This window comes from Harpia harpyja, chromosome 4 (genome assembly GCF_026419915.1).
Source record: "Harpia harpyja isolate bHarHar1 chromosome 4, bHarHar1 primary haplotype, whole genome shotgun sequence".
In the NCBI taxonomy this organism is placed as follows: Eukaryota; Metazoa; Chordata; class Aves; order Accipitriformes; family Accipitridae; genus Harpia; species Harpia harpyja.
The window spans coordinates 73,826,790-73,843,748 of NC_068943.1; the positions used below are offsets into that span (position 1 = coordinate 73,826,790).

Sequence of the window (16,959 nt, forward strand, 5' to 3'; positions counted from 1 at the left end):
GTTTGATGACAGTACCAAAAAATACAGGAATTCTATGCTAATGGAGGCAAGAGCTTAGAGGAAATATTTTACCGTTCATGTAGAAAGCCTGTGATTGCCACTTCATTCACACACTGGTTCTACCTTTAAGAAACATTTTTAAATTCCAGTTGAAGGTCTAGTAAACAAGGGTCTATTGTAATCACTTTGAGCAAAGCCACCATGGGCAAAACATAGCTTAGGAAAGATAAACAAAGAGAGCAATAGGGTTTTAAGGAGTATTCAGCAAGCCTTGGAAGGTTGTGCCATGAGTTTGCCACTACAGAGAATTGCTGTGAGATTCAAAAACACTTAAGAGAATGATGAAAGGGAAAAATACTACAGTGCACAGAAAGCTTGTGAATGCCTACTGAAGCAGGTTTTGGGAAGCTTTCCAATGCCTGCATATGAAAAGTGCAGTATGCCACTATTTAATTATTATAAACGCCACAAATTGTCATCCACATAAGGAGCTCATGTTCCTGCCAAGTTAAATGACTTCAAAACTGATCGGTTACACTCACTGTTTCAACTCTGATTCATTCTTGACTGGTTCTGCTTTGATTGGAAAAAAGAGGAAGAAAGACACTGTAATTTTGGGAGAAGAATCTGAATGGAATATGAATTTTTATTGCAAAATTTTATTGCAGTAAAATATACAAACTTTAATAGTAGTGAGTACCTTTATGAGAAGCAAAATACCACACACTTTGTTAAAATGAAGAATACTAGATCAATTTTTTCACTAGCACCAGGCAAAGAGATAAAATGTGATATAGTTGACAAAATTACTGGATAATAACAAACATTCTTTCTCATCTTTGTGTATAAACTTTCTTTCTCAAACCTCTAAATACCATTCAGTAGTGCTAGCAACTACTTTTTTTTCCCTAAACCTTTCCTGTGCTTTTTTTCGTGTGCATCTGGACTTTTTTTCTTTTGCTCTGCTTGCAGGACTGCTTCATGAGCTGCCAGCTCTTCTTGTTTTCTGTGCTCAGCCTCTAGCAGCTTACTTCTGTATGCTTCCCGAATGCTGTGAACTCTGCCTCGTGTTTCATCTAAGGATGCCTAGCCAAAAACAAACAGCAATACCCCCCCCAACACATGAATCTTGATTTCATCTTGCGTCCCTCCTGTTATGTTTCACTTTGTGACTCTGTAAGTACAGGGAGAGCATCTCTCCTTTTCTTTTTGTGTGTATTTTATTGATTTGTCACAGTGACACAACTATATGTCAATATAGCTTTTTCACCATGAAAAAGAAGAGAAAGTTCATGAAAATCCTTTCTAAATTGCTGGCATAAGCAGCTAATTGTGTGAAAGGAGGACAGGGCAACAGACTAGTTATCCATCCGGGTCTAGTCCCTCTTCAGTTACTGGCTTGCTTTGTTGTCTTAAACAAGTCCCTTAAAACCTCTTTTTCAGAAATGCCGAAATGGCTTAGGAGTTCTAGTCTTTTAAGAGACTAAAGGAGCCTGAATCACATTGACCTTCCATGAGACTTAAGCACAAGTGGGACTTGGACACTTCTGAAAACTTTTTCCTTTACATTTCTGTCCTGGAAAATGGGGATACCTGGGTACCTTTGTATAGTTCTCCATGGTCTACAGATGAAAGAACTGTAAAAGTGCTAATCAGCACAGTATGCATATTCACAAGTAATTCTCATTTTAAATTCATAGTGTGAAACATCTTTAATGGACATACTTTCTCGAAAGAGCCAAGGAACTACTCTTAATAAAAATTTGCCCTTCTAATATATGATACGTTAGGCATCCAAAATCCTAGCAACATCTGAAAACCTGAACATGCATTCTTTTTAGGATCAATCAGTCACTGGTAGAGAACTATGGCTCCCTGCAGACTTGTAGTTAAGTAATATAAATCAGGCTGTCTGGGAACTTGTTAAGGAGATGTTTTCAAGTGATTTCTGTAAATAGGTTGGCTTGATGTAAAATTATTTTTACTGTCTCTTATCCAGTTTTAAGAGCTCTGAGTAGTCACCAGCTGATTGCTAGTGGTTATTGTATCACCACTGTGTAACAAAACATTTTGTTCCTGTTGACACTCAAGGGTCAAGCCAATTTTGTTAACATATTTATACCAATTTCATATGCAATGCATTGGCTGAGTTAATGCTAACAATGGATCCTACATTAATGCTACCAAATTTATTATTTATAGACATGGTTTTTTAAGAATTAATAATTCCAGGTTTTTGTTTGCTGGTATTATGCATATTCCAGGAAAAGTGTGTTCTCTAAGTTTGCTGTAAGACACATTAGGAGCAACTTGCCCTCCTATGTAAATTATCTTGTTCTTTATTACTTTCCAAAAAACCCTATACAATCCTACAACCAAAAAAAAATAGCCAAACCAGAGCTGCTTTATCTAATATGCATCTGGTCATGTATGTCAAATGCTCAATTTATTCTCACTTATAACTATCCTTTTACAGTGATATTCTTAAAATAGTGTTTTTGCAAAGAGCTGTATCAAGAAAGTACTAAGAATATCATATTAAGGGTGTTGTGTAGTACTATTTTTTTTCTCTAGAACCTTTAGTTTTAACCTTTGCCCAAGTGAAATTTCAAGCTTGTTCACTGTTTCTAATTATTGCTACTGAATACAAAAGTCTTGAGAATGGTTGATCAAGATATTCATACCAGTGGTGGATATCACAGTAATAGTTACTAGGAAGTAATCTTGAAAACCTACCTGCAGATTCTCATACATGTCAAGTATATTTCGCTTCAGTAAAGCTCTGGCATTTCGTTCTTTTTCTCTTTGCTCCAAAGCCAGCTCTCGAAGTTCCCTAAAATGGTTGATTTTTTCCGCTTTACTTATCTCTTGCTCTTTTCTTAGTGCAGACTCAGACATTGTTTTTCTGAAAGAAATACAGAGATATTTGTCTCATTTCAAATACAGTTTTGGGTGGTGTATATTTTGCTTAGCACCCATATGCATATATTTGGCTTATATACTGCAATGTCACTATTGTATGGTTAGATATGGTTAAGGAGTCACTTCTGCTTATATATAACACCGATGAGAAAGTACATTCCTGAGGCCAGGTCTTCTTGTATTTAAGTGACTACTTGTAAAATCATGCTCATCTTCAAGCATATGAAAAACTCCTACATGTGACACTTCTTTTTAATTTGCAAGAAATATCATATTTCCAGAAGTTTTTGATATTATAATTCAGCACTGAGACAAATGTAGGGTGGTTTTTTTTTGCCGTTGGCATAATGGCAGGTAAGTGGATAATATATTTTTGTAATTTAACTTAAACGACTAGTGTAAAAATCAATGAGTTGATGACAAATGAAATGCTTACAAGACTCAAGCTTCTGGAAGATATTTTGCCATATTTTCTACTGTTCTAATGGTACTCACTTCAATACAACACCAGTTTCCCTTTCAATTTAAAATTAAATTTGGGGATTTTTTGAGCATAAGGTCTTTTGAAAATCAATGAGCTGAATAAATGCCACATTGCGTACAAATGGACTTAAGCATGAACTGGGTTCTACCTGCAGCACAGCAAACATGCAGGTGCATGTATATTAGCTAGATAGGTTCATATCAACACATGTAATAAAGAATATAGTTCTTTTGAATAAAGAATATAATTAATTATTTCAGCTATTATCTATTATTATTAACTGAACTGAATTTGTTAAATATATTATTTGAATCTAGCATCACATCCTGACAAACTTCATATTCTTTCAAGATGACCACTGAAATAAACATATTTGCTTGCACATGCATTTTCTTCAGATTTTTATGTCACATTCTCATTACATGCAGTGCAGTGATTCAGCTCCTTTGACATGTATTATGCTAAGGAAAGGACATAAATTATAAATGGATATAGGAAAGCAGAGATTTTAAAACACATCCATGCCAGGAAAACCAAAGCTGAAAACTGTATCTTGATGCCATCTACACTTCTGCGTTCACTCCTGAGTGGTTTTGTGTACACAACAAAAAGGACAGATAAAACATGGGCCAGGATTTTCACAGCAAATTTAAAAAGCGAGGGATGGAATTGTAGCTTAGTTCAATGACATGTGAAGGATAAAGTCTAAATTCACATCTATTATACTGCATCCAGTTACAGAGAGGATACAAGTGCATAAAAATATATTGCATTTACTAATTTCTATATATGAAAATCCTTAGCCAGTCTTTCATTTTGGTGTTTCACTGGGACTTAATTGTTCTTGCTGCAGTTTACCTCATGTAAGGACTAAGGTCTATAGGCTCCCATTTTTTTTGCTGCATTTGTAAGCTTGAGTCAATAGCTGCTTGTGATGCTTTCTTTCCTGTGGCAAGAGAATCTACAACAGAACAGGTTAAACTGGTTATTCAGTTATGCTAGGAGGCTCCATCTAAATTCTTATATAGTCTTTTCTTCTTTGGGCTCAGCAAGATACATTATTAAATGAGAATATGGGTTGGAGAGATATAATATTTCTGCCTTTTTATTTCCAACACTCATGACAGAATCAAAAATGCTGCAAAACCCCCACATGTGCTAGAGTGAAATTAATATATGTATTTTAGCTAAATCCACAGTACTCAAGAAGGTCTGTAAATCTAAGCAAGAACATTCAATTTAAAGTGCCTAAAGAATGTTAAGAATAAATTCCAATCAGCAAGGAATCACATTCTTTTATTTAAAAAAAATAAATCGATAAAAATCTGATTGTTCAGTCCTGGCTGTAGTTTAAAAAAATTATATTCCCTTTTGGGAAGAGATTTAGTTTGGGAAACACCAGTCTAAAGAAAAAAGGTCCCATGGCAACTTAAAATTGTCATTCTGAAGTGTTAGAAATTTTTTAACCACATGGATAGTAACCATGTTATGCTTTAATGTAGCCTTGTCACAATACAACGACATGACTGATATTAAGCATGCTACTGTGCTGAGCTGCGTTGTGATTATTCCAATGCTTCCTTCTTTCAGTTCGTCTGGATGTGCTGAAAATGCCTGTGAAATCTGATGAGATTTGATGATGACTGCAGCAGTTTGTTTCCATAAAAACTCTCTTATTACCCTACTTATAGTAATAATCAATTGAAACATTTAAAAAATATTACTGGAATTTTCTCACCAAAAATAGGAAAGAGATTTCTGAGCATTAAAAAAATTTACTGTCTATACATAGACAAATATACCAGCCTTCTCTGTTGGTCTAGAAGGGTGACATGGACTTTGGAAGTGCCTCAGCCACTGCCCACCAGAAAAGTATTCGCCAGAACATAAAAATTCTTATTAAGATACTGAACATTACAAAAATGTTCAAGCCTATTGCTGCACTCTATGGAACCAAACAACTTAAATTCATTGTGTGTCATGTCTTTACTTCATGAGACTTTGTATTAGACCCCAAACGCCTAGTTTAGAACAAAGCTCTTGGTAGACAACCATTAATTTTGAAGTCCTTATCCAATAACTTGGAGGAAATAATATGCTTTCAAGTTTATAACGCAAAAAGTAACCAATGATGTGCTTGTCTAAGGCATAAATTGAGGACTACTTCTGCTTTAAGTTCTGAAACATTCCCAGGATGATTACTTACCTGACTGGAAAAATACTAATCTTAACAAGTTATGTACTAGTTACAGGTTCTAGTTCCATGCACATGAGCCATGACCAGGTATTGTCACAATCAGACTGGATATTATACTTTCTGGTTTGTGATGGCCTGATCTCAGCATTATTCTCAGAAGAAAGAAACAACAAACAGCCTTGTAGCCTTGCACCCAGTTCAAATTTTCATCAGAGCCCGGTAATTGCCAGGGAATACAAATGAAGAATCCATAGAAGTGGTAACCACTAAATAAAATTAGACAACGCTTATGGAAGCTGCCAGGAAGCTGATGCTACTCAGTATGCACTTTTTGACACCTCACTTCCAGAGCACTGTCCATGAACAGTTTCCATTAACATTAACGTAAAGAAAATGCACATTAGAAGTATTAGTGTCTTACTGACATGCTATTTCAGCTGCTAAACAATTTTTTAATATTTCTACACTAATGACCCCTGGTACCCAACTTGGAATTGAGGGAGTAGGTATTTTCCACTGAAATTCCAAAATTTCAGGTTAATTAGGGTTAGAATTCTAGTACAGGAGGACTGTTTAAAGTTTGCTTAAGGGTAACTTGGCAGCCTCCAAGAGCTGTGAGGCTATATCTGTGTCTGAAAATAGAGCAATGCAACAATTAAAACAAAAAGGGGATAGAGAAGATATAGAGACTAAACATGCCATTGTGCCTTTGGACACCTTTATTGGGACTGTTCTATCCATTTTCTACCAGTATTTAATGCAAAAGTCTTTTCTAAGGAGCTGAACATGATAAACAGATGACATGCCTGACAGAAAGTTATACCCTTACCTCTTTCTCCTGAACTAGGTGTTAAACTGGCAGTCTCAGTCCCAGCTATGGGCTCCTCTGAATCTCTCACAGCATACTTATTAATAAACCGCATGCGTTCCTGAAAAGCCTAGAGATCAAAGTTTTAATCCAGATGAGAAAACTTCTACTGCATACTTTAAATCCCAAACAATTTTCAAAACTAGGTATCTGTAAGTGGTCAAGACGACACTAAATATTCAAATCCAGTGCATGTGAGATACGATCTTACTTCATATTACTGGTGAGTGTATTTCACTGGTTTGATCTATGAAAACGTCACCTCTAACAACAGGAGTACCATTAGTGAGTCACTGGGCAGAGAAGAAGATAAGCATAAGGGGACCACATTTCATGTCAGTCATATTCAAGCCATCTCTCCAATAGATTTTTTTTTTCTGAAATAATAACCTGTCAACATTAAACAATTTTTCTAGTAATATTTTGGAACCTTTATTTGTTTAGTTTTAATGTATTGTGTAGAGGAGAAATAAATTAGCAGTAGTACTTAAAGTTCATCTTTAATTTATATCAAGTGCGTCTTGAGTATATGAATAAGAATCCCTAAGTAAACCTTTGTGAGATGGTAGTTCAGTAAAATGGAAAGTAGGCAGTACACTTTGAATGGTTTCACTCAATACATACTGGCTATTTTTAGTTTATATCCCAAATGAGAAAACGATGCTGTCAATAACAAACCTAACTCCAGGGTGCAGTAAGCAACTCTGCCTGGGGCTGGAATCAGAAAAGGTGCTAGGGTTCCCATTGAATCAGTCCCAATACATGGGATACTTAAAGATCATCATGCAATGAAATAGTGGAAAATCACTGAACTCTGGGCAGTTTAAAATAATCTCTGGATTTAAAAAAAACCCAACAACCAAACAAACCTGAAAAGCAAGATCTGTTCCCTCCTAGCTGAATGTATGGCCAGAATACATTCAGCTACTGCACCTCCTTAGGGAAATACCTCTTCCTCCTAGGAGCTCCTATAGCCTGGTGATTTAGAGTCCCTCCTGTGAAATGGGAGCTATGGGTGCAAACCCTTTCAGACTCAACTACCTTTGATGCCAAAACCAGGCATCACCACTTCTGCCTGTCATTTTGGAAGGTGACTTGGCCTCACTGGACTTTCTCTTAAAGGCTCAGATTGCCAGAATGGACGGAGAAACCAAAAATCAGCCTGGAGTCAGGCACCCAATTCCCAGGGTCACAGGGCATGTGACGTTGGGGCAGGGTGATCAGGAAGAAGGGAGGAGGGAAGCTACTCATTCTGGATTGCAGACCACTGAGTTAGACCTTTTTCTAGTGTATTACATGTAGTTGCTGCAAATTTCTTAACGATGGCTGTTTTAGAAAAATGTCACAGACCTAAGGGGCTTTTAAAATGGAACCCTTTAGCTGTAATTCAGTTGATTTTCTGATCAAAAAAGGCAACAGTGATAGAACCAGCATTCTGAAAAGACTCTACACATCAAAGGGGATTCATTTCCAGCTAATCTTTAGGACGCTGTACTTGCATTTTCAGTCTCAGCACAGCCAATCAAAGCTGCAGAGTAATGCATCTCTCCTTAGATCAGAATTTAATAAAGTAGTGTCAGAAAAATTTTTGAGCTTTGGATACATTGAACAGAACTGAGAAAATCTGAAAGTGTAACTGGGAAGACCTATGTCTGAGGTTCATTTCTGAAAGGTAATATAAAAAAGGCAAAATGATTCTGAGCTGGGGTTTCTGGCCAAATACCCCTCAAAGGTCATTGGTGGTGATGGTGATAGGGGATGACTGTTAGGTAAGTTTTAAGACTGCATTTTGTTCTTTTATTTTCCTTTTTTTTGGTAATGATGCTTGCAATTCTGAATCAGCAGTTTAATTTTTTGCTTTGCTAGAAAGAACTTGTATTATTTTTCCATCCTAAGCATACGTCATGTCAAAAGAGCCCAGCTGCAGCTGATAGATATCTGAGTTAGTATTGCTTCTCCAAAACAGTGAGTTCATACAAAGCAGCATGTACAGGCTCATGGGTAACCTGCAACCCAGAATGAAGACAGGAATCCTGGCTGCAGGGGACAATTTGAGTGATGATATGGCCAGGTGCCAGTTCGTCAAGAAAAATCTTTTTGGCATGTTTATAACAGTGTATTTCTCACTAGAATCTGTTCATGCTAAACATTAAACTTGTCACAAGAAGCAGCTTTGAAATTGTGCAGACGTGGTGGGCTTTCTAAGGAGAAACTTGTCTCTGTTTTGTAAAGTCAATATCTAAAGTCTCGGTGATCTACAGCAGTCTAAAGGAGATGATCTGGATTCCTACCCAGAATTCATGCACATAATCACTTTTGATTCTTTAACCTGTGTAAAAGTTCCTGTCTCCCACAGAGTGGTGAAGAGGACAGCCATATGAAGTCAGGTCTCTGTTGTGGCAACCGCTCTACCATCACAGCAGCTCCTGGAACTTGTGAAGAAACAATACTGCAAAGATTGCACTCTGATATACCTTGATAGCTCTTCCTGGCTCTGCAGACTCCCATGCTTGTTTCATGGCTTTGATCTCATCTGCTCGCTGGGTGTCTTTCTTCACCTCCAGAATGTCTGCCTCTCTCTGCTCACTAACTAGACGTAAAGTCCAGTACGGTTTGTTTGAAGCAGCTTGCTGAAAGTAAAGTATCATAAACATAATGTATTCACTGGTATACATCTAACACCACTATATAGGATAAAGTTATATTTCTGTATCCTGGTTTCAGTTTCTTGACTGATATACATTATACATTGATAGACTTTGACATGCATTACTACACAGTGGCTGCCAAAGGAAAGGAATATGACTTTGCAATGTCTAGAAGCTTTTGGAGGTATTTTGTTTATATGCTTCTCTCCACTCCCATACAGCATGCTCCACACTCCCGGTTCTTCTCAACAGTCTGTCTGAACAAGAGTATTTTGTAGACATTATTGCCTTCCTTCCCTTCCCTCCCCTCCCCTCCCCTCTTTCACTTTCTCCTCTCCTCTCCTCTCCTCTCCTCTCCTCTCCTCTCCTCTCTCCTCTCCTCTCCCATTTTACTAGAAGTCTTGCTATAATAAACTAGGCTTTTTGTGTAGAAATCCATCTTGCTCTGTCTTATGAGGCATCTGGTTCTTTCCAATCACTTCCCAAATCTTCTAAACTGCCTTAACGCATGGCTTCTCCAGAACTGTAGGGTACAAGTACTGCCTCAAGTGTAGGAGACTATTCTGCTGTCTGACTGATGAATGAGATATTGGGCTGCATGTATTTCTGGAAACTGTACCATCTGTAGAACTTTTAAGCCCAAGATTCAGAAGTGGAGATAGGAGTTCAGCTTTTAACTGAGACTAAAGGTGGGCATCTTCTTTACCTGCAAGCAGTTCCATCTTGAAACTTGCATCTGTTTTAGTGGCAGACTGAAGAACTCCCAAGAGCTATCATCCTAGCACCCCCAGTGTACCCCATCATTGGAGCTGAAGGCAGAAATCTGACACAGCTTGAAGCTGCATTGCATTTCTGTGGCCAACAATCCGAACTGCAGCCACTTGGACTGCTCTGAAAGAAGGGTTAAGGCACTATTCCGGAACTCTATATAATAAGGTGTGGAAGTGAATCATAGAAAAGTTTGCTGTGCAGCAGGTTTAGTCAAGAAAACAATTCAGTAGAGATTTCTTCATGAAAAACTCTATGGAGATGCCCTCCCCTTGAACTACCTGCCATGAGGCAGCAAAATTCCCAGCAAAAGCAATACCATTAAACAAGGAGCTGTCGGTTCCTTCCTTGCCTTCCATTAATCTGTTTGCAATCCATAAAGTCAGTTATTCCTTTTAAGGCACACAGGCTGGCGGTAGCCTTTTGGTCTACCACAGAACACTCAGATTATCCCACCACAGATGAGAATAATTTCCAAGTAGGCAAGTAGGTGCCAATTTTTCTGCCACTCTATGTCCACAGGCTAATGACAATTGTGACATATGAGACAGGAACTATAGTGGAAAGACCTATTTCATCTCCCTGGGAACCTATGAAAACCACTACAATGAGGCCTAATGGGACATGAATATGGCAAATTCACGCAATTTAATAAACCTTCAGCAGAGACAGAAACTAGACCAACAAAAGGAACAACCAGTGGTTGCTTTATATTAAACAAAGAAATGAGCACATTTCATCTCTAAATGCAGGATGCATGTCTTTTACATGTGTAACTCGATCTCTCTCAGGAGTAAAACTAAAAAGGTGGCAAAGCAGAGCACAGAGAAATGCAAGGGATACACTAGAAGTGCTAGTAATACTGATCTGCAGACCTGAAAATATCTTTACACTCAGTACAATGATGGCATATTCAACAAATCCAGTTTTTGGCTTTGTTCTCACCTGAGATTCAGGTCGAGATGCAAGAGATACAAGTGATCCTCTTTCTTTACTGGACTTCTCTTTTTCTGTCTTCTCAGATGCTTTATCTTTTGTTTTTCTACTTGGTTTAGGAATACTTGCAGATTTTTGTCCTTCAGAATAATTGAGCACTGGGGGAAAGCTGTGCTCCTCATGCTTTTCCCTGTGTACTATTCAGATGTAGTTATGATGCATGATGAATTAGAGGATACCATTGCCATCCAGAAATATATTTCCCCATGTAATATCCAGGGTGGAATAACAGCACAAAACAGCCATACAGAAAGACAAAGAAAAGTCAGTTAATTAGTTGACACTTTCAAGTACTACACTAACATTTATTGTTGGACCAAGAAAAGGATGTGGGGACAAAGCAACTTTTAAAAACAGACTTACAAGGTGGACATATTGTGACAGCCTTATCTGTCCTAAATACCACTTTACCCAGAGCTTAACTGTGAAGATGCCATGCTCCCTGCACAACTGTCACTGCATTATTGTCTTGTGTATGGGTCAATCCAAAGACTGCAATGTACAGAATCACAGTCTGACTCTTACTTCTCTTATATACATATATATTCTCTTCTCATACAATCTCTGTCAGTGTTATGCACTAGGCAGGGGAGAAGCTCAAAGTAGGTAAAGTCAATGTTCTCACTGTTGTGTATCCTCGTAAGCCTGAAAGTGTGAAGAGCAGAGGGGAAGGTACATGCCACCAAAAATGCAAGGAAGTTAAGGCAAAGAAACATATTTGAGATCTGATGCATATTTAAGAAATTCAAAATTGTCATTCTTAGAACTATCTGAGAACATTTTGGATTAATTATTTTGTCAGTGCATGTGTATGCTATATGTTTGAATCAAAGATACTGAGAACTGACATTTGTAACACTTATTCTGCACTGTCTTGGCTGGTGGGAACTGTTAACAAGACTTTTTGCATGTCATAGTCTTGTTAAAATAAATAAATAAAGCAAGCCTGTAATAGCATATAGCTTTAATAGCATAAGGAACATGTCAGTTGAAACAACCTGGAATGGACCCACAACACTATGAGAAAGATTAAAGATCTGAGACTGAAATCTCCATTTCCCTCCCCCTTCATACTGCTTGAAACACTGAAACAAATGCTGAAAACGTAGATTTAGTCAATGCAATAAAACAGGGCATTTCTCTTAGAAAAAAGAGGAAAGAGTGACTGTTTTACAATCTGACCATAACAACAAGGTACCTTTCACTTAATGCTATGCTTTTCTAATTTCCTTCCACTGAGGCCAAATCACTGTGCTGCATGATTAATGAGGTTTGGGTCAGATCTGCAATGTCATGGCTGAGGTTATATGGATATACAAAATTGTAAATATTAAATATATAGAAACATATTTATAATACACATAAGTACACATACAAATATATATTATATGATATATGTGTATTACATCATATATTATACATGTGTTTATGTATAAATTGATTATTCTTACCTCCTCATGCTACTTAAATAAGGTACGATGGCACCAAAGTGCTAAGCTTAAATTGATTCAGTGCTACCAAAGCATACATTAAAGAATGAAAGCAAAAATTAAAGTGGTGTCCACAAATACTGAAGATATTAAAACAACTCCAGAGGAAATGCAAATATAAAATAAATAGTGATGACATTATTTGAAGTTATAATATCATTGCATAAATGGCTTTCCATTTAATTTCACATTATCATAACATATTAGCACCATAAATCAGGCTGGTGTACATGCATTATTCAGTGAATTATTAATTTTTAGAGATAAATTATTTATTGTTTATACAAACACTCAAGAGACATTCAGTGTTACTAGCTAAATGATATCAGACAAAGACTTTTCTATGTCATGGGATACCACAAGTTTTGTTTGGCTTCTATAAATATTTTCCGACACTGAATTTTAACATTTTGATGCTCTGGACTTATGGTATACACTCAGAAGTTAGTAGATAGATAACAAACAAGCATATGAAATGACAAGGCTACAATGAGGTATCCTGCTTTAATTCCAGATATGAATGCTTAGGGCAGGATTCAGTTGAGCTCTCTTCGCTAACAGTACGCTGCACTGTCCAGGCCCCCCCAGCCCTCCTCCCTCCCCCAGCAGAGCAGGCAGTCTCCCGGCTTTTGGGATCACCCTCCAGATATTCCTGGAGGGGACACTGGCTGCAGTTTGGCACTATAGTGTGCAGCCTACTCTGACTCTACGGGAGATGGGAATAGCTCCTCAGGGCTTTTCTAAGGACAAAGCCAGGCAAATGCTTTGTATGGGATGTGATGAGAAGAAAGGCAGGGAGATGATACAGACAGTGAAAGGCCATTCCAGCTCATAGCTTATGCAACGATCATCACAAACTCTCTGTGGCAGTTACCTTATATGTATGGCACCAAGAAAAGTTTGGGCATCTCACCAATTGACAGTGATGACAAGCAGCTGATAGCAACTCTTAAAATTAGCTTCTCTACCACTTTTCTGTTATTTACTCAGAGATTCATTTAGTCTAGTGCCAGAAGGGACCACAGTGATCATCCAGTCTCATGTCTTGCCTATGACAAGCTAAATAATTACACCAAATTCTTATCTGAAACTTAGAACTTCAGATTGAGATACAACAGTCCTCTTTTTTAGGCAAGAGAGACAGTTACTCTTGATTTATTGAGATTCAAATTACAGAGAATCTATCTTAGTCATAAGGAGTCTTTTGAAGTTTTCTTTGAGAAGATATCATGCTCCCACTGTCTGAAATAAGCCTTGAGCATTTAGTGGGATTACCCAGTAGTTAGAAGAAATGACTATTACTTGCCCCATGAGAAACTTTCAGATTTGGTTAGGAAATGACCGAGAAGCTCAGATGTTGCTTTTCCTGTCTCTGACTGGATCCTCAGACGGATTCTCGACAGATAGCAACGTCAAAAATCTTTCCAAAGTTGGGCTCATCCAGGCAGTAAAGTTGCAGTAAAAATACACCAGGATAGAAGCAAACCACCAATATGGTTGCAGTAGTAGGGTGGGCTGAGAGCATGGCTTAGAGGTCTACAGGTCTTTAAACTCTACCACCATCATGTATCCTCAGTGACCTATTTTTTCATTGAACCAGTGATTAATCACTACGGACAGGCAAGGTGGGAAAGAGATAAAGAGGGAGAACTGGACATCCTGTTAAACATCTCATGAAATCCTGCCCTTGGCATGAGCCAGCAAGTTCTCCCGTGGGAACAGAAAACCTGGGGGAGAAACTTTCCCAGCTCTGGAGAAAAAAAGGAATATTCCAAAGGATATTGCCTCTCCTGCCTTTTCAAACCTACATCTACTACCTGGGTTGGGCGCCCTATCTCCCTCTGCTCTCCCAGTTGGATACACAGCCTTCTCTCATCAACAGCTCATACTTTTCAGTTAACTTAAGGCAATATATAAAATACATGCTGCAGTAAGCATTCAGCACACGCTGATGATTCAACTCTGGGTTGTGACAGCTGCACAATAAAACTTCTGATCTTACTATGAGAAAAGTAAAACCAAAGAACCTAAAAAGGCCATAGCTGGAAATCATATATACAAAACAAATCTTAAAATAATTTTGTGTGCACAGTCAAGCAACTTAAAATGGTATTAGCAGTTGCAAGATTACCTGCTATTTTTTCCCCTTTTACACAAGAATTATGATCCAGACCTTACTTTTTTTTTTACCAGTTTTCCACTGAAGTCTTGCCCCATTAACAGTTCCCAAAGGAAGGTAAAAAAGAAAAAAAAAGAGAGAAAAGAATGAAGACTGTATAAATAATTAATAAATTATCTCGCACTTTCTAATTTCTGTGTACTTGGGTTTTCCTGGTTAATGCTTTTTTAATGTTTTGTTTGTGCAATGTACTCTTCAATAAAACATTTAAAGAGATTTCATATATAATAAATATGAGTAAGTATTAGTCATGAAATAACTTCTGCTAATACAGTTCTTTTTACAAGTACCACCAAACTGCAGCATTAAGGATTCTGAAGAAAGAAAAGAGTAATAAGGATCAACAAATACAAAATATAAAATTATCATAGCATCTGTATGCCAGATAACATGTTTTCTTCAAAAATGTTCTTAATAAATATTTATAATATCGGTCAATATCGGTAGTATAATAGTATGGGTCTTCATTTAAAGGGAGACTTGCTTAAAAGACTTTAGTAAATGCTAATACAAAGCTGAAACATGCTTTTACCATGATAAATTAGCTTTAATACAAAACTAACTCCAGGTGGCACTGTTGTCTTACGTGAAAAAGTGATACCTGAAATGGTGAAAATTTGTTGCAGGAATTTTCCACCTGGCTTACTGCAGCTTTCTTAAAAATCACATGGTGAGAGGATGCCTTTTTGGTTACATGCCAACACTGTGATTATACGAATTGTGTGTTTGATAACTGGGGCTGGCAGCTTTAAATGGTAAAGCTCAGTTTTCATATTACTTTAAGACTAGTTCACAATCAGAAAAAGATTCAAAGATTAAATGTTTTTTCCAAAATACCTATAGTAAGCACTTCAGATAAATGTTGCTGTTAATAGGGGTACATAAAATAAATGCTAAGTAGTAAATACAGTATGTGTTGGTGTTGAAACTTTATGTTATATGTTGTTTTTAAACTCTGATGGTGGCCTGGGCAATCTGTTGATGTCCTTGTATGAACAGAAACACCCAGCTAAAATGAACTGTGAAATGGATTTGGGTTACTTTGAAAGGCAGCAATTAAGAGAGGACACAGAAATCACAACATTTAAAAAGAATCCTAAGAGAAACGTGCTCGTTATCACTGACTGTGGCTTGAGTATGGTTGACTCCAAATGAGCCAAAGCATCAGTTAACGTGGAGAAGGGAAGCTATGAACTGGAATACTGCTACCTTGAACTAAACATGAGAATACTCATGAGATTGACAAGCTTCAGGAATAACAGCTGAAAAGTAGTGAAGACACTTAGAGATTAAGTGACCTCCTTTGACCTGCAGCTTTACAGACCATGGTGATATCTGTATGAAAGGATATACACAAGTAGCATAAGTGGTGTGTTAAGTGCAAGCTGTTACTACGTAGCTGGCTCAGAAGGATAAGACAAAGTTATAGGATGTCTATTGTAAGAAGCAGCCTAGCACTAAGGGGTAAACAAGGAGAATAAATGGAGTCATCTAGGAAGAAGTGATGATTTTGTGAAGAATGCAACAAACAAAAAGCAGGTGAAATCACCACTAAAAAAGCTGTGTACACCAGTCCTGTAAGGCTAGGTGGCACAGCTCCTCAAATATTACTGAAACTGACTAGGGACTATAGTAAATCAACACGATACATCTTTGTAAAGTTCTGTAATGCTAGCTGAAAAAAGACTGCAAAAATCTCAAATGTTGCACTCATCTTAAAAAGAGGAAATAAAATGATATATGTCAGCAATTACTACTGATGAATCTAACTTCAGCCCAGGGTAATAAAAATTAAAAAAAAAAAAAAAAAAGACCAGACATTCAAAAAGAAATATGTAACCAGAGTAACAAGTAAGAAATACCACTAATAAATAAAGATCAAATCTTCCTAAGAAAATTTAAGGGTATTAGCAAGTGTATACATATGAGGAAGGATAACACAAATAATTTCTCCTTATCTTATATTTTAAAAATTGAGTTATAGAACTTTAATATTAATGATATGGGAAATTTACTGAATGGTGGAAAGTAATATTTTAGGTTCTGCAGGAATCTAAAGGTGAGAGCGCAGGGGAGTCAGATGCATGTGTGTGTGTGATGGTCTACACCAGCAGCTGGAGTAGGGCTGCAGCCTCAGGAGCTCATATGGGATCCAGGGGCCAGCTATGGAGCAGGCTAGGTATCTAAGTCGCTGGAAGGATCCACCTTTATAAATATATATATATATATAGTCTCTCCAGTGAACTTCCACCCTGTCCAGCCAGAGAGGGAAGCAGGATGAGGCCATTGGTGCTGTCTGAGTTTGTGCGAGTGCTCTGAGTGTCTGTGATCTGTGTGGCTGGCAACGTATATATGTATATACATAGTATGTATGTGTGTTCTGTGTGCGTGTGCCTGCTGGGACTAC

At 37.4% G+C, this 16,959-nt stretch overlaps 1 protein-coding gene across 1 annotated transcript in view; it reads right to left on the bottom strand.

Moving 5' to 3' along the window:
• Window positions 1–705: 705 nt before the first annotated feature.
• The window catches only part of ADGB (androglobin), a 122,134-nt gene continuing 105,880 nt past the window's right edge, over window positions 706–16,959 (bottom strand). Inside the window, exons 31-36 of the mRNA XM_052784793.1 lie at window positions 10,833–11,020; window positions 8,946–9,101; window positions 6,433–6,541; window positions 4,265–4,367; window positions 2,737–2,905; window positions 706–1,086 (exon numbers count right to left, since the gene is read on the bottom strand). Coding sequence (XP_052640753.1) covers window positions 895–1,086; window positions 2,737–2,905; window positions 4,265–4,367; window positions 6,433–6,541; window positions 8,946–9,101; window positions 10,833–11,020 — 917 coding nt within the window. The 3' untranslated portion in view covers window positions 706–894. The remainder of the gene's footprint in view (window positions 1,087–2,736; window positions 2,906–4,264; window positions 4,368–6,432; window positions 6,542–8,945; window positions 9,102–10,832; window positions 11,021–16,959) is intronic.